The sequence below is a fragment of the Cryptomeria japonica genome, chromosome 8, assembly GCF_030272615.1.
Source record: "Cryptomeria japonica chromosome 8, Sugi_1.0, whole genome shotgun sequence".
NCBI classification, from domain to species: domain Eukaryota; kingdom Viridiplantae; phylum Streptophyta; class Pinopsida; order Cupressales; family Cupressaceae; genus Cryptomeria; species Cryptomeria japonica.
In genome coordinates this window covers 139805397-139827507 of record NC_081412.1, presented here as the reverse complement: position 1 = coordinate 139827507, position 22111 = coordinate 139805397, and the positions used below count along the sequence as shown (strand labels likewise).

The 22111-nt window shown below is 37.3% G+C and overlaps 1 protein-coding gene across 2 annotated transcripts in view; it reads right to left on the bottom strand.

Moving 5' to 3' along the window:
- Nucleotides 1-22111, bottom strand: part of LOC131032298 (F-box/WD-40 repeat-containing protein At3g52030) — a 209683-nt gene that overhangs the window by 133655 nt on the left and 53917 nt on the right. For both annotated transcript variants that reach the window (XM_057963231.2, XM_057963232.2), the window contains one exon: nt 13389-13483. In XM_057963231.2, coding sequence (XP_057819214.1) covers nt 13389-13483 — 95 coding nt within the window. The remainder of the gene's footprint in view (nt 1-13388; nt 13484-22111) is intronic.

Sequence of the window (22111 nt, the reverse complement as noted above, 5' to 3'; positions counted from 1 at the left end):
CTCTATCCAGCAATATTCCTACAAACAGTAATACTTGGATACTTGACAATGGTGCCTCCAGACACATTTCAGGATTTCGTGAGCATCTTTCAGATCTGATTGAAAAAGACAATAACCTTCATGTGGTAATCGGTGATGATGCTTGCTACTCGGTAAAAGGTTCTGGTAATACCTCTTTAAAACTAGATTCTGGTATTTCCTTACAACTTTGTGATATTCTTTTTGTACCTGGTATTAAAAGAAATCTTATTTCCATTTCTGCCTTAGAAGATAAGGGTTTGCAAATAGCATTTTCTGAAGGGAAAGTACTTGCTTGGTCTAAGAAATCTAATTTCAAAACTGCTCGTGTTATTGGAAATAGATGTGATAGTTTATATAAGCTTGCAGCTAATCCAATTCAAGCTCTCATCCATGAGGCCCCTGAATCATGTGAGCTATGGCATAGAAGACTTGGACATCTACACTTTCAAGCTCTTCCCACTCTCGGTAAAATGGTTAAAGGTATGCCTAAACTTAGTTTATCTCATGATGATGCTTGTAAAGGTTGTGCAATGGGTAAGAATGTAAAAAATCCTTTTCATAAAAGCGATAGTAGGGCTAAAGAAAAGTTAGAACTTATTCATTCAAATTTATGTGGGCCTATGTTTGTAGCATCTCCTAGTGGTTTCCTGTATTATGTTATCTTCATAGATGATTTCTCTAGGAAAACATGGATTTACTTTCTTAAATCTAAAGAGTTTGAAGAAGTCCTAAACAGATTTAAAGAATTTAAAGCCTTAGTTGAAAACGCTACGGGAAATCGAATTAAATGTTTAAGGTATGACAATGGAGGTGAGTACACCTCGGGTAGTTTCTATGACTTCTATGTTAAGACAAGAATTAAGAGAGAGTTTTGTGTTCCCTACAATCCTCAGCAAAATGGAGTTGCTCAAAGAAAGAACAAGACCATTGTTGAAGCTGCAAGAGCCATGATTCATGATCAAGACCTACAACCTTTTCTATGGGCAGAAGCATCCAAAACAGCAGTATACATTCAGAATAGATGTCCTCATCGTGCTCTAAAGAATGTAACTCCTAAAGAAGCCTTTACAGGAATCAAACCTGACATCAGCCACCTAAGGATATTCGGGAGCCCGGTGTATGCTCATGTGCCTATTGAAAAACGAACCAAGTTGGATCCCTCTGGAAAGAAAGGCATCCTAGTGGGATACAGTGAATCTTCCAAAGCCTTCAGGATCTACATTTCAGGTCAAAGGTATGTTGAGGTAAGTAGAGATGTAACTTTTGAAGAAGATATTCTTTCAAAAGATCTAAAGGTTCATTAGCTGACAATAACAATATGGTGATTGAAAATCAAGAATCAATTGTTGATGCTAACCCTAAGATACAGGAGGAGTCCACTGACCTTCCGAATCAGGAAGTTCAGAACCCATGGTCTCTGCCGATATACCTCAGGATATTGTGGTTTGCAAGAAGAGACCACTTTGGGTTAGAAACACGATTCAAGATGCTGAAGGATTTGCTGCCCCCAGAGGAACCTTTAGAGATAGCAGGAGATTCCAAAACCACGCCAACTACATTTCTGTGATGTGTAATATCATTGAGTCTGAACCTCACAATGTCGAAGAAGCTATGTCCCATCATGCTTGGAAATCAGCCATGGATGAAGAGTATGGGTCTATCATCAAGAATGATGTGTGGGACATTGTACCCAGACCCAAAGGTAAGTCTGTTGTTTCTTCTAAGTGGTTGTTCAAAATTAAGCATAATGCTGATGGTAGTATTGAAAAATACAAAGCTAGGTTTGTAGCCCGTGGTTTCTCTCAAAAGGAAGGAATTGATTATGAAGAAACTTTTGCTCCTGTTGCTAGATATACTTCTATTAGATCTATAATAGCTATTGCTGCAACCAAAGGTTGGGAACTGCATCAAATGGACGTTAAGACGGCCTTCCTCAATGGTGTCATTGATGAGGAAGTCTATATTGAGCAACCAGAAGGTTATGTAATCCATAAAAGAGATTCTCATGTTTGCAGGTTGAAGAAAGCCTTATATGGGCTCAAACAGGCTCCTCGTGCTTGGTATGAAAGAATTGATAAGTATTTACTAAGCTTAGGATTTCGTAAGAATGATGTTGATGATAACATTTACTTAAAGGTTTATGATGATGATATGCTTATTTTGGTTTTGTATGTGGATGGTTTATTTCTCATTGGTGAAAATAAACTAATCATAAGATGTAAGAAAGAATTAGCCTCAGAATTTGAAATGAAGGATTTAAGTCCAATGCATTACTTCCTAGGGTTAGAAGTATGGCAAAATTCCAATGAATTTTTTCTAAGTCAAGGAAAATATACTATTGATATTCTGAAAAGATTTAGAATGATGGATTGTAAACCCATGCATACTCCTATGGAATCTAACTTAAAGAAATTAAGTGTTTCTACAGCTAACTCTGATTTTGCAGATCCATCTGAGTACAGGCAGTTGATTGGATCCTTGATGTATCTAGTCAATACAAGGCCAGATATCTGTTATGCTGTGAATGCCATCAGTCAATTCATGAGCTTGCCTAAACTTGTTCACCTAGTGGCTGCCAAGCACATTCTAAGATACCTACGTGGCACTATTGGTTATGGGCTGAAGTATTCACTTAATACCTCAATCTTCTTGGAAGGCTATTCAGATTCAGATTGGGCAAGAAGTGTCAAGGATAGGAAAAGTACTTCGGGTATTTGCTTCAATTTGGGCTCTGCAGTGATCTCTTGGGCATGTAGAAAGCAATCTTCCGTAGCATTAAGCACTGTAGAAGTTGAGTACATTGCAGCATCCGTTGTATCCAAAGAAGCAGTGTGGCTTCGCAAACTACTAGTTGAGTTATTTGGTCAAGCTAGTGGTCCTACCACCATTCATTGTGATAATCAAAGCTATATAAAGATGTCAGTAAATCCTGTGTTCCATGACCGGTCCAAACATGTGGAAACGCACTATCACTTTATTCGGGATATGGTGCAAAGAGGCGCCATTTAGCTAAAGTATATTAGCACAGATGAACAGGTTGCAGATATACTTCAAAGACAGACTTGGTATTGTGGAAAATGAAACCCTTGTTGAGAGGGAGCTCCAATCTCAGTGACTCTATCTACTGTGCTTTGATCATTCTTTGCTTGTGTGCAAGAATGAAAAGTATTCAATCTATGCTTGTGTGCTAGATGGAAAATTGTAAATCATGTAAAGACCCACTTGTGTATTACACTTTCTATGCTTGTGTGCTAGAACCATCCTATGCTTGTGTGCTAGGTGGAAGATGTAATTCTATGCTTGTGTGCTAGATGGAACTCTAAAGGTTCAGATTATGTATTCTCTTCTTCCCTAGTTAAGAGGGAGTGTTGTTTATAACTAGGGAAAGATGGGTTCGGATTGCCTTAAGGCAACATCCAAACCCATTTAGGACTGGGTCCTATCTTTAAGGGGTAGCGTGGCCCCAAGACAAGTCCAACCCCATCCTCCACGCTACACCAAAAAGGCCTCACGCCACAAAATATAAATTGGCGCCAAAAAGGATTGAGGCTGACCTTGGTCAAAAAGATCCATATAAATAAAGTTAAAGTGCAAACACAATTCAATAATCCATGAAATCAGCGAATTAGCTCTGCAAACAAGAAGTGTGAAATCACTAAAGAAGGCTGTGCGAACTTATCCAAGGATTGTGCGAACTTATCCAAGGATTGTGCGAAGTTATTCAAGAGGATATAGGGCATTTTGGTGCAGTCTTGAAACATGCAAAAGGGCAGATCTGATATATAAAGATCAGATTCAGAAAAGAAAGCTAAGTATTGTATTTGTGCAATAAGAGTGAATACATAATCTGACCTGTGGGTCTTTAATGCTGGGTTTTTCCTCCTTGGAGGTTTTCCCAGGGTATTTGTGTTTGTCTCTTGGTTCCTTGTTTCATTCTTGAGTTTACTTGATTATAGTTTACTAAGTTACAAATCTGATTAATAAACTAGGGGATAATCAAATGTTATAAATCTGATTGATAAACTAGGGCATAATTAAATGTTACAAATCTGATTACTGATCTAGGGTGCAAATTTAACAGGCAACACACATTTTGACCCCACCATATAGTTCATCCGCTTGTGAGCATACTTGGAATATTTTGAAACACACAAATTCCAAGATATACAAATATATTATGCAACAACGAATGAATAACTTGTCGTTTGTAATCACAACCTCTACAATAAGTTGAAAGAACCTATAAAACAAAGTTTCGAAATACCTACTACAATTCCCATAGGCATTTGTGTATTTCTCTTCGTCATGTTTTGGAGTACCAAAGTTGTATGATACTATGATATATTATCTTGTATTATGAATTGGTGATCACTTGTGGATACCAATGTACTATTTATGTTATATATTCGATATATGTATAATTGAATTATAAGACTCTTATATAAGTGCATATGTTTATATTGATGGGTGTTTTTGCTTCATTGTTTTCATTTAATGATATGTCGGGTGTATAGACGTAGCTCCTTCAAATTATTCTTTCAATGATTAATTGCATTGAATCATTCAACCTTAAAAGAGTGAGTGAGTTGAATTATGTGTAATGTACCCTACTAGGGTTTGGTCTATTTTAACCATAATTAATCTATTTCAAAGTACTCGTGACTTAAACTAACTTGATTAAGAGTCAAGTCTATCTTAACGTGAATCAAATCTGTGATATTCTAACTTTCTTTAGTCTATCAAGTACTTGCTAATTTACCATACTAGATAATTAATCTTATTCTGATTCATTTATAAATCATTTATTTATTTATTAATTACTAGTTGTATGAGTTAGTATGCATTACTAGAGAGCAGTTTCTAAAAGATATTATATTAATTATAATTATTATATTAATATCTATTATTATATCAATACTTATATTTATAACCCTTATATTATTCCTTACTCTGATTTGAACGTATAAACAATTAAATACATTATATTATATTATAAATCATATATATATTTATTAGTTACCTATTTATTAATTTACCAGTTATTAATACATTTGCTAATTACCTTTTGTATAAATCACTAATACCACTACTGCCTAAAAACATAAATTGTTAGTATAATGGTGGCTGAAAAGGCAGACAGATCTGACATGCATCAGATCTGGTCTGCCACTATATATTAAATATGACTGTCATACTTATTGCAGACTATATTAATATTACCATTAAATTCTGCATAAACATATTATCGGGCTTCATATATTAAACATACTTATTAAATACATCCCACGCATACCACCAATAACAAGGATGTTGCTGTCTGTAATCTTTAAGACAGTTCTGAATTAGTCTTCTTGTCTCCTTTTTCTTTCTTCCCCCTCTCCATCTCTCACATACTGATTCTTCCTTATATAATTTCCTCCGTTAGGAGTTGTGACTCTTCAATTAATGAAGAGTTGTGTCTTCATCAAATCGCAGCCCTTAATAAAGCATCACACCTCTTTGACTTAAGATTATTTTGACAGTGCAAATGATTATTTTTCTTTCCCTTAATCGCTTCCTCAGAATAGTAATCGCTGATTTAATATTTTCGATGTCTTTTTCATAGCTATCAGTTTGCCATTAGCTATTTCAAATCGTTGTCTTATTTGTGATTATGACTAATCATTGGATTAGTCAACTTCTTCCTAAGAAGATTCATTTCGGTCAGCTGTTGTTTGGTTTATACCTTAATCATGATATGAGTCGATATTTGTTAGATTAATTGAACTTCCTCTTTGGCGAGGTATTAGTAGCCTGTAATAATGTGGGTATTGCATTATTCGCTCCATCTCTATTTTGTATGCGGATATATACATGTGCTCATATCCATATATGTGTGTGTGTATATATATATATATATCAAATAAAAATTAATGAACATTAATTAAATATTAGTAATATTAATTAATAAATATTGAGAATATTATTAGTAATAAATATTAAATAATAATATTTAATATTTAATAATTTCAAATAATTATTCGTTGATAAATATTATATTTATTATTAAAAATAATTGTTTCATTTATGCTATATATATAACGATCAAGGAGGGGACATGACATTATGCCTATTATATATGTTTATTATTTAATTGCATAATTCTACCATTCATTTCGGCTATTGTTACGTATTGGGCAAATGTGCCCAAATGTGTGTAACATTCAACTGAGTGTGCAAAAGATTTACAAGTTTGACCAATGGTTGGCATGTGGAGAACATTCACATGGATATTACCAGCCATCTCACCCTACTAGTCTTTGAGTTGTCAAAAAACCATGAAAATATTATCTGAATCAACTACAATTCTGGATCCCCAATGTGTTAGACCTGTGAATGTGTCTTCTTGGGTGATTTTAGTATAGTTTTTGCATTTTCTTGGTGTGTACAAAGAATTAATAATCCATTGGAAATATTAATATTGTGTGATATGCATTTCTAATTTAATTGTAAGTAAATTGTAGAAATTAGAATTATTTCCTAAAGAATATCCATTTGGAAACATTAGCTTAGATTAAAAAGTGAACAGTAAAAAAAGCTCTTATATAGAAAAAGGCATTTCTATTTTCATTATGCATTAGGCAGAAAAAGGCAAACTGGAGAGAAAGCATGGTTTAAAAACCCTCTATAAAGAAAACTGGATTTTGCCCTGTTGGAGTGGCTTGGATTGGATTGTTGAAAAAGGGAGAAGCATTTTAGAATTAACATTGGATTCCTTGAGGTAACATTTGTATTCTTGATATTTGAAAATTGACAAAAAAAAAAGAAAAAAATTGAAGAAAATGTGTGAATTCACTCTCTAAACCCTCCTATCCAATCTTTACAAAATTATTGTGTTTGGAAAAGCGTGATGTTGGATAGATTTAGGGCAACACACTATTTTAGGAATTTTTAATTTGCAAATTTGAAGTTTTGAGAAAATTTTGGGAAGGATGCTTCAAGATCCAACAATGGCTGTCCCTGGATATTTTGGGAAAAATAATTATTTTTGCTTTAGTGTTTCTTGAAAATTTTGAGAATTGTTTATTATTGGTGTTATGAATTATCCCATAAAATCTAATTTATGTGCCTTGGGATATGTGTTTTGTGGAAAACCATCATACATATTCTTGGGGTTGACCTTTGAATTGTATAGGATAGGGGATGACTGTAGGATGCTTGGAGTGGCCAATTCTCAAACTCGTGGGATGAGATTTGGAGGCAAAGTGCTGAAGAAGCCTTGCTTAAAACATGTAAACAATAATTGCTGCTCTGTATTTTGTCCGCTAATGTACTATTGTAAAAGTCAGGGCATCACACCTACAATTGTTTTTCTATTGTAATCATTGTTTCATTTCAATTTCCAAATCTAGTTTCTATATAATAAAAATCAGGTACTGTCAAGGAAGAGCAATCAATCGATCTTGACAAGATTGATCCAAATTCTAAGTTGATCACAAATGATTAAGAAGGCCCTAGTTTTGATGTTGAGGATTTAGTAATTACATATCCTTCGGGGTGCAAACATTAATATTAATGTGTAATATCCCTACATTAATGATTTCATAATATCATTATTACCCTTATGTTCCTTGCACTTAACATATGTATTAATGATGAAACTATAATTTGCAGTGTTCCACGGGCGTTGGGGACGGGGGGACGCGTTTCCGGGACAGGGGGACCAAGGGCCTAAGTTTGGGGACAGCGGGGGGACGGCGGCGTGGGGTGGCGGGGTGGTGGTGCTGATATAGTTATACATATACATATAGTACTTGAAAAACTAGTTTTGAAAAGATGTATGACAGTATTACAGTATAAGAATTACATTTCAAATGAGACTATAGGAAATTTGAAATACTAAATCTAAATACCAAGATTTCTTCAATGCTAATTGTGTTGTTACATGGAGCCTAATCAGACTCGGAGGTTAAATTTTCCCTACTTCTATCGGCGTGGTTTCCCTCTATATTTTTCAACGAGGGTTTGGGGGCAATGCACCCAAGTTCCAAAAAAGTCACTTTTTTTTTAATTTTAATTTTAATTTTTAAACATTGCATATATGTGGGGGCGATGGGAGACGTTTAGGCATCTCCTCGTCCTTCGAGAGACACCTGCACGTCTCTCGAAGGACGGGGAGACACCCAGATGTCTCCCCAGGAAACGTGGAGGCGTTTCCACATCTCCTTGGGAGACACGGAGACGTATCTCGGTCTCTGGCGGCACTTGGGTGGCGGTGGCAGGACGGCGAGGGACATCGCATCCCCGTCTCCGAGACGCAGCCAAAAAGGGGGGGACACGTCCCCGTGGAACACTGATAATTTGTAGATAAATTACTATTATTAAAAGTATTGTATTATAAAATGATATTAAATATTTATCAATTAACGTATATATTACTTTAAATAAAATGACTTTAAATATTTATCAACTAACATATATATTACTTTAAACAAAATGATATTGAATATTTATCAAGACATATATTACTTTTAACGAGTGTTACCATTTAAAAGGATTCCTAAGTTCATTGGTCAACGAGGAAAGAGACACCCTTTGGCCAAGTAAGACGTCTCCATATAAAGAGACGTATTTATCTACCAATACGGGAAGGTATTTAAGACTAGGAAAAGCCTTCATCAAGGGGCATCGGAAAATAAAGAAAAGAAGGAAACAATAAAAGAGATTATCGCAATTGTTCAAGAATCCCATAGTAGCAAGCAAATGCTTAGGGCTTTGAATTCTACCTTCCTGGTTCTTATCCCCAAGAAGGAGGGAGCTACTCAACTGGAACTTTTTAGACCCATTGCTTTGTGCAATGTTGTATATAAGATTATCACTAAATTGATTGCAGAAAGACTCAAAATCTGGCTTCCTTCAATGATTTCCGATGAACAGGGAGGTTTTGTGGCTGGCAGACAAATTTTAGATGGGGTTGTAATTGCTTTTGAGCCCGTTCATTCCATAGTTGTTTCTAGGGAGAGATGTATGTTTATCAAATTGGACATGGCTAAAGCTTATGACAGGGTTAAGTGGAGTTTTTTGCGTAAGGTTCTCCTTGCACTTGGCTTCAATTTGGAGTGGGTTAGTTGGGTTTTGAATTGTGTGACCTCTACTTCTTTCTCTGTTCTTGTCAATGGGGAACCTTCTCAATTATTCGGTGCTTCTAGAGGTCTGCGACAAGCAGATCCTCTTTCTCCGTATAGCTGAGGGCCTGTGGCGCTTCATTATGTCTCAGGTCTCCCAAGGCTTGATCCGGGGGTGGACTTGGGGTGCTAGATTACCTAAGCTCTCACATCTTCAATTTGTGGATGATACGGCTCTTATTGGGGTAACCCGTATTCAAGAGGCTCGGTCTTTTAGGAAGTTGTTGGATGTCTATTTAGCTGTATTGGGACAACGGGTGAATGACCATAAGTCTTCAATCTATTTTTTCAATACACCAGATACTATCCAGAGGAGAATTGCCAATAGTCTACAGTTCCAAATTGGCGCTCTCCCATTCATCTATCTAGGTATTCCCGTTTCTGTTGGTCTGAAACTAAGGCCTTTTTGGCAGGCCCTGTTGGATAAGCTGCGACGAAAAGTTAATCATTGGACTCATAGGTGGCTTTCTACTGTTGCTCGTGTTACTCTCCTTCAGTCTATGATTCAGGCTATTCCTTTTTATAGAGGCTTTGTTCAGGCTGCCCCAATGTATTTCCTTAAGGAATTTGATGCCATGTCTCGTCAATTCCTTTGGAGTGGTCGTTTGCAACCTTCTAAGTGGAGTTTGGTTAACTGGGAGTCCGTCTGCCGACCTAAATCTGAGGGTGGCCTTGGCCTTCATTCAGCAATTTTGCATAGTCAAGTTCTTGCGGCAAAGTTATACTGGAGATGGTGCATCAATCCACATCAGTTATGGGCTCGTATCCTTACTCATAAGTATTTGGGTAACATTCATGGTTGGAGTGTTCCCTACTACCAGCTAGAGGGTAGAGGCTCTGTGATATGGCATACTTTGAAAACTAGTGCACAACTTGTTAAAGACGAGCTCTTTTGGATTTGTAACAAGGGTTCAGAGGCTCTCTTCAAGTTAGATTCGTGGGATGGTAATCCCCCCATTCTTTCTGTGCATCCTCACTTACATCCACTATCTGATAGCCTAGTTGTTGCTGGGTGGACTTCGGTGGGTCGTTATAAGACAATTCAGTATTTTGGGCATGTTGTTGGGTACAGATGGAAGGGTCCAAGTGAATGGCCGCCTGGGGGCTCAGAGGATTCTCGACAGGAGCTCGCGCATATTCTTGCATCCCGAAATTGTAGTTCCTTGGAGGGTTCGAATATTCTAGCCTGGGGATGTGAGTCATCAGGGAAGTATTTTGTTGTTGCAGGCTATATGAAGCTTGTCCATCAAATTTATGGGGGGGAAGAGGTGCCCTGGTGGAAATAGGTTTGGAATAGATTTGCTTGGCCTAAATGTAATTTTTTCCTTTGGCTGGTGGTTCAGAACCGTTGTCTTACTTGGGACAACTTGTGTAAGAGCGGCTTTTGTGGGCCTTCTATGTGTTTTCTTTGCTGTAATAGTGAGGAGACAGTCTCCTACCTTTTCTTTCAATGCTCTTTTGCTAGGAGGATTTGGCACTCCTAGTAGGATTATTGGCATTGTCCTTGCTGGCATGTTTCTTCTATGGCTGAGTTTTGGGACCGTTGGGGTAATGCTCATGCTTGCACTCCTTTTCTTCAAGTTACCTAGTCCTTGGGACCCACTTTTATTATTTGGCATATTTGGCTGTAGAGAAATCGGCGGATCTTTTAGGATGCCAAAGTAGATGTTCAGCATGTGTGGTGGAAAATTCTGCATTCTATTCGGGAGAATGTTTCGGCAAAGTGTGACCTTGTTGGGGGTGTGGCTCCTGGGGAGATTGATATTTGCAATTGCTTTAATCTTTTTGCTCCTGATCCGGGTGTGCAGCCCGTTCATCAGCTTTTGAGGAATAGGTGTCATCATCCTTTGTGGAGGATTTCTAGGGAGGGTCATTGGAGCCCTCCTCCACTTGGTGTTTTGAAAATTAACACTGATGGGTCTTCTAGGAGTAATCCCGGGCATGCTAATATCGGTGGAGTGGGGCGAAATAGATTTGGGCAAGTCCATATCTGTTCTCTATCTACAAAGGTTTTCATACTAATAATTATATGGAAGCTCTAGCTATTCTGGTTGTGCTGATCTGTAAATGTTCTTTTTGTTGGCAACAGATTGTTGTCGAATTTGACTCCCAAGTTGTGGTGAATTTGCTAAATGATAAGAACTTGAATGGTGTCGGTTGGCAGTTGCAGTTGAATATTCAACAGATTCTCTTCTTTTGTAACAATTTTGAGTCCGTTACTTTCTGTCACATTCCCAGAGAATGGAATGGGATGGCTGATTGCCTTGCTAAATGTGCTAAATGGATGGTTGGTCTATTGATGATAGAAGACAACTTTCTCCTGAGTTGTCTCGTGTCTTAGACCAACTCGTGGATCAAGATAAGTCTTTGTAGTTTTCTCTTTGCTGGGCGGTTTACCTTCTTTTGTTGTACTTCTCTTTCTGTGTTGAATAAAAACTTTACCCCTCTTTATTGTCAAAAGAGAAGATCGCAGAGCAGGTCACGTATATAGTGACAGTCTGGTCGGCTTTCTAGTATGTTCAATCCACTCTGCTGACTGTACATTAAAACAGCAAAGTTATTTTTGTATTTGTTATTCATTGATATTCAATATATGAGCACATAATAAGGTGTGTGTGCACGCGTGTGTGCGTGTGCGTGTGCGTGTGCGCGTGCGTGAGCATGTGTGCGCGTGCATGAGCATGCGTGTTTGTGCGTGCGTGCGTGCATGTGGGTGTGCGTGCATGCAGTTGTGTGTGCATGCATGTGTGCGTGTACCTGTGTGTGGGTGTGCGTGTGTGTGTGTGTGGGTGTATGTGTGTGTGTGTGCATGTGCATGGGTGTGCGTGTGTGCGTGCACGTGTGTGTGTGTGTGTGCATGTGCACGTGTGTGGGTGTGTGCGTGTGCATGTGTGTGTGTGATATACATACACACGAGGATAAATTAGTATTCTATTCTGAAGATTAAAGATAATACTTAATCAGATTTATAACAATGCAAATACATCAACAATAATAAATAATTTTATCAAGAACATAAAATAAGAGTTAATTGATTGAACAAATAAGAGGGTAACAAATAAATAGATTACAAGATAAATAAAAAATTCATAAACATGAATGTCTTAAACTGACCTAAAACCATAAACAGTTTGTATTTCCTATTCCCCAAGGGAGATGGGTGCTGCTAGGAAGGGGCAGAATGAAACCAACTCAATAGGAAACCCCAAGGGTGAAAGGACTCCTCCTGAAATCTGGGCTGCAGACCCCAACGGTGAATGGACTGAGTCCCGGTAATCTGGGTTACATTGAAGAGGTGTGTCAAGCACCCTAGGCAGCCAGGCCCTCTTCTGGGAATAGGCTCAAACTGGTTTGGGTTTAGGAATGGTTTAATAAGTCATGTTACAAAGAATTAGTTAGATTAATAACAATAGAAGGTAGTAATATAGATGTTGCTCTTGTTAATTGACAGTGTATAAATAGGGGACATTACATAATGTGATTGAACGAATTGGGACAGACTCTTTGACCTTTAAGCATCATTATCAGGATTTGCAACCCTCTGGTATAGCTCTCTTTGTAACAGTAACAGACATTGGCTGCATTAAACTTTTTGAATCTTGTACTTAGTTTGTAGGTTGATTTTGTACAAAGCAGCTTTTAACTGATTTTTTTGAAATATTAAAAATTAAAATTGTAGTTATCATTTTATCATTTAGGTATTATGCAGTATGCATTCTGCAATGAAATGTAAATGGAAAGATGAACATAAATGACAAAATCTATATTTCAAAATTATGAGGTAAACTCCCAAATTTTATTTGCTCTCTATATCTCTATGCAATTAAAATGCCTTTAAATGTAAAAAACAATAGGTATTTCACTTTTTTCTGCAGTTTTCTATGTTTTTCACTTTTTTGAAAATCCAACTTTTAAGTTTTACTCAATTAAATCCTGATTCTTCGAAAAAAATATATTTATCTTTTGGTTTTGCCAATTTATTCCAAAGAATGATTTTGTTGTGATGGTTTATACTTAGAGAAGAAATCAACAATCATTCAAGAACTTTTCTACGCCACCAAGTAAAGTCAAATTCATTCATATCAATAATGGTTTTTTAATTATGTTAGTTTCTAGTAGATCTTACAAACAACATTCATAAATCATGTAAAGGATTATTACAAATGTACGAAAATCTAAAAAATGAAATTCAGAAACACACACCACATACAATATGCACGTTGAATGTGCCCACGAAGAAGATGTCTATTACCATGTCGTTTCCAAATGCAAATGTCCCCTCCAACAAGGCCTACAATCTGTGTATCAGATAGCATTACACAACGACAAAAAAAGGCATATCGAACACCTTAACAAAATATTTACAGAATGTTGCAAACAGACGACATTACTTTGAAAGAATGTGTAGAAAGAAAAGAAAAGAAATATATTTTATCAACATATATTTGGCTGTACACCTTGAAAACTAAAACTTCATTCTTTATGAAACCCTTTGTCATCCAATTTTAAAATATCAACTTTGATAAATCCTATGAAGTGGATGAAAGGGAGTTTATTTCCAAAAAGAAGGATTGATTGGGATTTGGTACTTTCTTCCACAGAGCAATAACAGTGCTCTTTTCACAGGTTACTACAAGATTCAATTTCAATGCGATAATTTTAGAATCATATTCATTTATAAAGGTCCATTTGTCACAGTTGCCCTCTAGCTCCTTTAAATGTGACTGCTGCTAACTCACTGGGTTGTCTTTGAAGATAGCCAGAGTAATCAAAGGTATTTAATTACAGGACATACCCAACCTCTTAGTGTTCAGTCTGCTAATGATTCAAAATTCACACTTGAACTTACAAAGCAATTAGTTGGAGCCACAAAGTTGTGTTCATATATCTTTGTTGAAGCATCTGGACCTGTCTGCCATTACCCCAGCTACAACACAATAATCAAGATTATCTTAATTAAATAATCCAGAAGATTGTCTTACTCCATAAGAACACAATTTTCTAAATAACAGCCTGCTAGGCATTTGATCCATTGATCAGCACACTGGTAAATAAACGTCTTCCTGGGAGGAGAAGAACGAGCAAAGAAGTGCAAGAGAACTTCAAATTGCTATCCTTGCACTTGGTCAATCAAATAACCCTCATATGGTCGCGATTTGTTAAGGAAAGTAGACAGAGATCCTTAAAAGAGGTACAGGACAGCTGTGAAAGAACACAACCTTGGGAACGGTTGTGTACTTGGAAATTAACATGACTCTTCATTCCAATTCAAGAGGTATACAAGGCAAGTTAGTATTGACATCAAAGGCACTGAACAAGTAATAGAATTCTATCTGCAACTATTCAGAAATCAAGCAATCTGCAAATCTGATATATTAAGCAGATCAGAAATATCATTAAACTGCAACAGCATATTCAATTGTGGTATGCAAGATAATAAGAAGATTTGATATGCAAGATAATAAGAAGATTTGAGTGCGAATATATATAGTCTATCTAGATTCTATAGTTTTATAATTGAATATATAGTCTATAAATTCTTGTAGTTCATCTCTGTAATCATTTATTTATTTAAATCTCCTATAAGTTATGATGAAAGGATTAGGGAAGAACCTCGATAAGGTCAGCAGGTGCGTCTTCCCCTTCTAAGTAGCCCACCTCATGATGGATGGACAAGAGTTCCTGCAAATTGCGGCCAAGGGGTTGAGTATGGTTACTTTGCGCTCTCGAGCTTAGATGTGGTGAAGTTAGGGTACCCTAACATGCTTCCTCTCCAACCCTATTATGGTAGACTATGGGAATAGAACTGTTGACTCTTGATTTCTTAAATGATTTATTCTGTCATACCCCTGCTAGAAATTGCAAAAAAAAAACCTAGGTGATAAAATAAAATTAATTATATGAACCCAACCAATATCAAATAAATTGAAATGGCAGCATCTTATTTTAAGGGATGACTAGAATTAGAAAATATAAAATGGGAACTTATTTTGATAATGGGGTGGACTGAATTTCATTACAAGTAGCATAATAAAAGGAAGCACTTAACTTAAAAGTATGTAACATTTGCAACAGATACTATGGCAGGTTTTAATATTCAAAAACTGCCTTGCAAATAACAAATGCCACTTCTCCTTGGGTGACCATGGGGAAGCTATGTAATGGGGCTCCTATATGTGACAATATGAAGCAGTCACCAGTGAGGAGGGACCTCAAAGAGATCAATCCGGACCGGTCAGCAAGAGTAAACACAACAGAAACACAAAGATATGATGGAGGCAATGCAGAACAAATTGTTTTATTGCATGAAAATCGATTACATCCAACCGGTAGCAACCGGATTACAGCATACCGGCTCACAGGCCGGGTAGAACATACAGAATAGATCACAACTGAGACCTTGAATCTTAAGATCTATCTTCTACGCACAATCTAGCTACTTGATTCTCTGATTGATTACATTCTAATGTGCAATTACAACTATATATATCGATCCAAAGGATCCAGTCGGCCCAAAAAGGATCAAAACCTGAAGAACAAGACCTAACGTGTAAAATAATCAAGGTCGGCCTCCACCAAGAGATTCCTTCGGAAAATCCAAAGGATGAAATGTAGATCGTGGGAAAAGGTCGACCACAAGCCAAGGAACATCGGAATCAACGCCCAAGGCTTTGCAAGCTTCGGAAGGGGTTCCGATAGATCACCAAAATAGGTCCAGGCAATCGGTAACAAGAACTGTCAATCGGTAACAGGAAACTGTCAAGGAAATCGATAGCGATATCTTGTCGGAAAATGATCCAAATGCGATGTGGTCTGGAAACAGGAAAGATGATCAAGTCTTCCAGTAGAATCCAACTCCACAGGATCCGGTGAGCCAAAACCGGGACACACAAAAAGAAAGACTGAAACTACAAACAGAAAGCAAAGTAGAAAGAAATTGTTTTTTGGGTTGATTTTTTGGGTTGATGCAAGATTGCTATCAACAAGCGATGCTCCTGCATCAAACATCCAGGGTTATTGAAAAAGTGAGCCTCTCACTTTGTCGGGGTCAGAGGAAAACCAAAGTAGTCTACCTCTGCTTGAGAAATGAAAGATGAATCTTCAATTGGTCTGTCCTTCCACTTCACAAGATACTCCTTATACAGACTGCTCCAGGTACTATGCCCAATCCTATTGTCCAAAATTTCTTCAATCTAATCCGGTTCCTTCTGGGGCAACTGTTTCTCCAAGTCTGCAATATTGTCCTCACTGAATTCTGGTTCATGATATTCATGAAGATCTGAAATGTTAAACACAGGTGAAATACTCAGACCATAGATGAAAAACTCGGCGAGCAATTCAAAAACTCGCGAGTAATCGCGATCCATAATCCCGCGCGAGTTAATCGCGGAAATACTCGGGGCGATTTTTTTATATACTCGCCGCGATTTTTTTGGCAAATAATCGCCGTTAATGGCCAAAACCCGCCCGAAACACGGCACAAAATGCGAGAAAAACGCGACTTAAGTCGCAGGCAAAAAAAAAACCGAAGTCTTTATTCCATTTCGCGGCTCGCGCGACTCCGGAAGGCAAAAAACGCCACGCGATTTGCATAGGGTTTGCATTTGCACGCACGACCAGGTATCTTTTTGTATTGTTTCATTTCGAATACACAGTCATTTTGACTGTGTAATACACAGTCATTTGAAATGACTGTGTATTACACAGTCAAAATGACTGTATTGTTTGCATTTGCACGCACGACCAGGTATCTTTTTGTATTGTTTTATTTCGAATACACAGTCATTTTGACTGTGTAATACACAGTCATTTGAAATGACTGTGTATTACACAGTCAAAATGACTGCATTGTTTGCATTTGCACGCACGACCAGGTATCTTTTTGTATTGTTTTATTTCAAATACACAGTCATTTTGACTGTGTAATACACAGTCATTTGAAATGACTGTGTATTACACAGTCAAAATGACTGTATTGTTTGCATTTGCACGCACAACCAGGTATCTTTTTGTATTGTTTTATTTCGAATGACTAAGACTGTGTAATACACAGTCATTTGAAAATGACTGTGTATTACACAGTCTTAGTCATTTCAAATGACTGTGTATTACACAGTCACAGTCATTTCAAATGACTGTGTAATACACAATCATTAGTAATTAGTAATTACAATTTACAGTCATTTCAAATGACTGTGTATTACACAGTCATCAGTCATTTGAAATGACTGTGTAATACACAGTCATTTGAAAATGACTGTGTATTACACAGTCACAGTCATTTCAAATGACTGTGTAATACACAGTCATTTCAAATTTTCAAATGACTGTGTATTACACAGTCATCATTACACAATCACAGTCATTTCAATTTTCAAATGACTGTGTAATACACAGTCATTTCAAATTTTCAAATGACTGTGTATTACACAGTCATCATTACACAGTCACAGTCATTTCAAATGACTGTGTATTACACAGTCACAATCATTTCAATTTTCAAATGACTGTGTAATACACAGTCATTTCAAATTTTCAAATGACTGTGTATTACACAGTCATCATTACACAGTCACAGTCATTTCAAATGACTGTGTAATACACATTCATTTTCAAATGACTGTGTATTACACAGTCATCAGTCATTTGAAATGACTGTGTAATACACAGTCATTTCCAAATGACTGTGTATTACACAGTCATTTTCAAATGACTGTGTAATACACAGTCATTACAGTCATTTCAAAATTTCAAATGACTGATGACTGTGTAATACACAGTCATTTTCAAATGACTGATGACTGTGTAATACACGGTCATTTGAAATTTTGAAATGACTGTGTAATACATAGTCATTTTCAAATGACTGATGACTGTGTAATACATTAATCATTAATGTACATTGTAATTAATGACTGTGTATTACACAGTCAATTGTGAAATACTCATAGTCATTTGAAATGACTGTCAACTGTGTAATGTCAATGTGTATTAAAGTATTTCATTTAAATTTAAATTTGAAGTTAAAAACTTAAAAAAATACACAACCAATTAAAAATTTTAATTTTAGAGAGTCATCTATTTTGACTGTAAATAAAATACAGTTATACAGTCATTGTAATTTTTGGATGTTTGTGATTTTTTTTGGTAACAATGTTATTTATCTCTAAATGTTGCCTCTCTTTTGCTAGGTTCTTTTCCACATCTTTTTGAAAGAAAATGGATTCAGCTTCTACAGTTAAAGTTGGTGGCAAAAAGAGAGACCCTTGTTGGAAACATGGGAGACCAGGTCCAAAACGAGGAGATGTTTTTTGCAACCATTGCAAAAAAATTGTAAAAGGTGGCATTAATAGGTTCAAATATCACCTTGCAAAAATTCAATGCCGAGATACCACAAGCTGTACGGAATGTACTGAAGAGGCTACGAGAGATGCAATAGCAACGCTTGAAGCATATGATCAAAGGAAGGCAACAAAAAAGAGAACAGCAGAGGCAATGGCAGCCCCAAGGGCAGATTTGAGTTCCATGGGGTCACATACAGATGTGGGGACATCTGGTTCTTCCCTTGGGCCACGGATACGAGCAAAGGGAACTTTGGACAGCAACATGGAAAACTTCTTTATTCCACGTAACACTCCTGGTGCACAACCTGGATTGCTTGGCACTGCATGGAATAAAGAGGCTCACCAACAAGCCAAGGTGGCGTGTGCTAGATTTTTTATCTACAACGATGTTCCATTCAATGCTATTTCTAGTCCATCTTGGGACCAATTGGTCACCGCGTTGACTGTGGCAGGTAAGGGGTTCAAATCCCCAAGCCGTTACGAGGTAAGTGGACCGTTATTGCAGGATGAGGTCCAAAACACTCATGCATTAGTGGAAGAGCAAAGGACTATTTGGGAAAAGAATGGCTGCACCATTCTTTCTGATGGATGGACAGATGGTAGGAACAGGACACTCATCAACTTTCTAGTTGCTTCAGGAGGACAGTTAGTATTTTTAAAATCAATTGATGCCTCCAATGAAGTGAAGAATGCGGAGACCTTGTGCAACATGTTGGATGAAGTGGTGATGGATGTGGGAGTGCAGAATGTCATCCAAGTTGTGACTGATAATGCAGCTGCATATGTGGCAGCCGGCAAACTTCTAATGGCTAGACATCCGACATTATTTTGGAGCCCTTGTGCTGCCCATTGTCTTGACTTGCTCCTTGAGGACATAGGGAAACTAAGTTGGGTAAAGAAAGTGGTTGAAGATGGAAGGAATATCACCAAATACATCTACAATCACACATGGGTCCTGAATCTTATGAGAGAACACACTGAAGGTAAGGATCTTGTGCGGTCGGGGGTCACACGCTTTGCTACCAATTTCCTCACCTTGCAGAGCATACTTGCTACATTGCCCAACCTGAAGCGGATGTTCGTGAGTGAAAGATGGTTGGGGAGTCCTTATGCTACAAAGCCTGAAGCAGAGAAGGTTGTGATTGCCATTTTTGATACTAATTTTGCCAAGATGGTGGAGGAGATCATCAATGTAAGTTTTGAAACTTTAATTGATGATTTATTATTTAATTTTCTAATATTTCAATCTGCTGATTTTGTTAGATTTTTTATATCTAGGTGTCGGAACCGTTGGTGAGGGTGCTACGAATGGTGGATGGGGATCATAACTCCATGGGGTATCTATATGAGGCCATGGATAAGGCCAAAGAGGCGATTCAACACTTGTATGGGTCAAACAAGACCAAGTATGAACCCATATGGCGCATAATTGATCGGAGGTGGAACCATCAACTCCACCAACATATTCATGCTGCTGCCTACTTCTTGAATCCCAAGTTTTTTTACTCTCCGAGTTTCAAAGCAGATGCAGAGGTTAGAATTGGCCTTGACACATGCATTCGGAGATTAGTTGATGATGAGATCCTTCGAGACCTGATACTTGATGAGTTGCAGAGTTATAAGAAGGCCTTAGGGGAATTGTTTTCTTCACCTGATTGCAAACGTAGGAGAGCCACCTTATGACCAGGTAAAAAAAAACATATGTTTAATTTTTACCATTTATTTCTCTCTTTAAGATTATTGAAATCTTTACAAGTTATAAATCACATTTTGTATCCTTGCAGATTTGTGGTGGGAAGATTATGGTGCCACAACGCCTAATCTTCAAAAGCTTGCCATCCGCATATTATCACAGCCTTGTAGTGCTTCTGGTTGTGAGCGCAACTGGAGTGTTTTTGAGAACATCCACACAAAAAAGCGCAATAGGTTGACTCAACAACGCTTGAATGATCTTGTCTATGTGCGGTACAACATTCGATTACATGAGAAGAAGGTGCTAGGGCAAGATTCACATGAAGCACTTGACTTGGATGACATTGATCCATATGCAGCAGAATGGGTTGCTTCTCCTGATGATGTTGATAATGATTTGGATCCATTCCTTACTAATGAGCAGCTGAGTGAGTTGGAGAGGGCAGGAGAGGAATGGGATGCGGAAGTGGCAGCACGTGAGGAGGAGCAGGAGGTTGATCATGCAGAAGAGGCACCTGTTAGTGTTGAGGATGTTGCCACTACTTCAGCACCACCCACCCAGCGGCCACAATCTATTTTGAGCTTTAGTCGTAGACGCAATTTATGATTTCTTATTTTCATAATTTCATTGATACCAAACTTTGAACTTGATATGTAATCAGAATTTCAGAGGTTCTTGTTTTGTGGTCTATGACTCTATAACTCTATGAGACTGTCACTATGATACGTTGATATGTATTGAACTCTTATACATATGTTGCACTTGGTTTTTGGTTTATGCTATGATACTTGCATTTGTTGCTATGTATTACCAAAAAAAATTGATTTATATATCATGGAAATCATATATGTTATACAAATTTGGTGTAAATGTGTGTTTTTGAATTATATATAAAAAAAAAATGTATTTTCAAATGTTCGATAAAGTTGCCGAGTTTTGCCGAGTTTTTTGCCGAGTTTTGGCGAATCCCGAGTTTTTAAAATTTTTTGGCCTTGCCGAGTTATTGCAAAATCCGAGTTTTTCATCTATGACTCAGACTATCCGGTAACTCCACTTCATATGCATTTCCAAAACTGAACTTCCTCAAAATCCTGCAAGGTCCAAACTTCTTCATCTGCAACTTGTTATAAGTTCCAACCAGGAATCTCTCTTTTCTCAGATATACCATCACTTCATCGCCAACTTCAAATTCCTTATGTCTCCTCTTCTCATCTGCCTTCTCCTTATACTTGTTGTTCATGTCTTCCAAATGCTTCTTAACCTAACTATGCAAGGCTGCCATGTGATCCGCAAAATCTTCTGATCCTGAACTCCTCCGGTCTTCACTGCTAATGTCTCTCAATTCTGATATACCTCTAGGATGCACTCCAGTAACAATCTCAAAAGGTGTTCTTCTGGTACTTCTATTCACTGAATTGTTGTAGGCAAACTTTGCTTGTGCAAGGATCAAATCCCAACTTCCGCTTTTATCTCCAAATAAACATCTCAACAAGTTTCCCAAACTCCGGTTAACTACTTTTGTCTGTCCATCAGTCTGTGGATGAAAAGTAGAACTGAACTTCAAATCTATCCTCATCTTCTTCCAAAGTGTTCTCCAAAAATAGCCAACGAAATTAGTATCTCTATCTGAAACTATTCTCTTAGGCAATCCATGCAATCTCACCACTTCCTTGAAAAATAGGTTTGCTACATGCAATGCATCTGATATCTTCTTACAAGGTATGAAATGAGCCATCTTCGAGAATCTATCCACTACCACAAATATAGAATCGTTCCCTCTTGGTGTTTTAGGCAATCCAAGTACAAAATCCATGCTTATATCCTCCCAAGGTCTTACCGGTACTGTCAAAGGTTTATACAATCCCACATTCTGACTAATACCCTTTGCA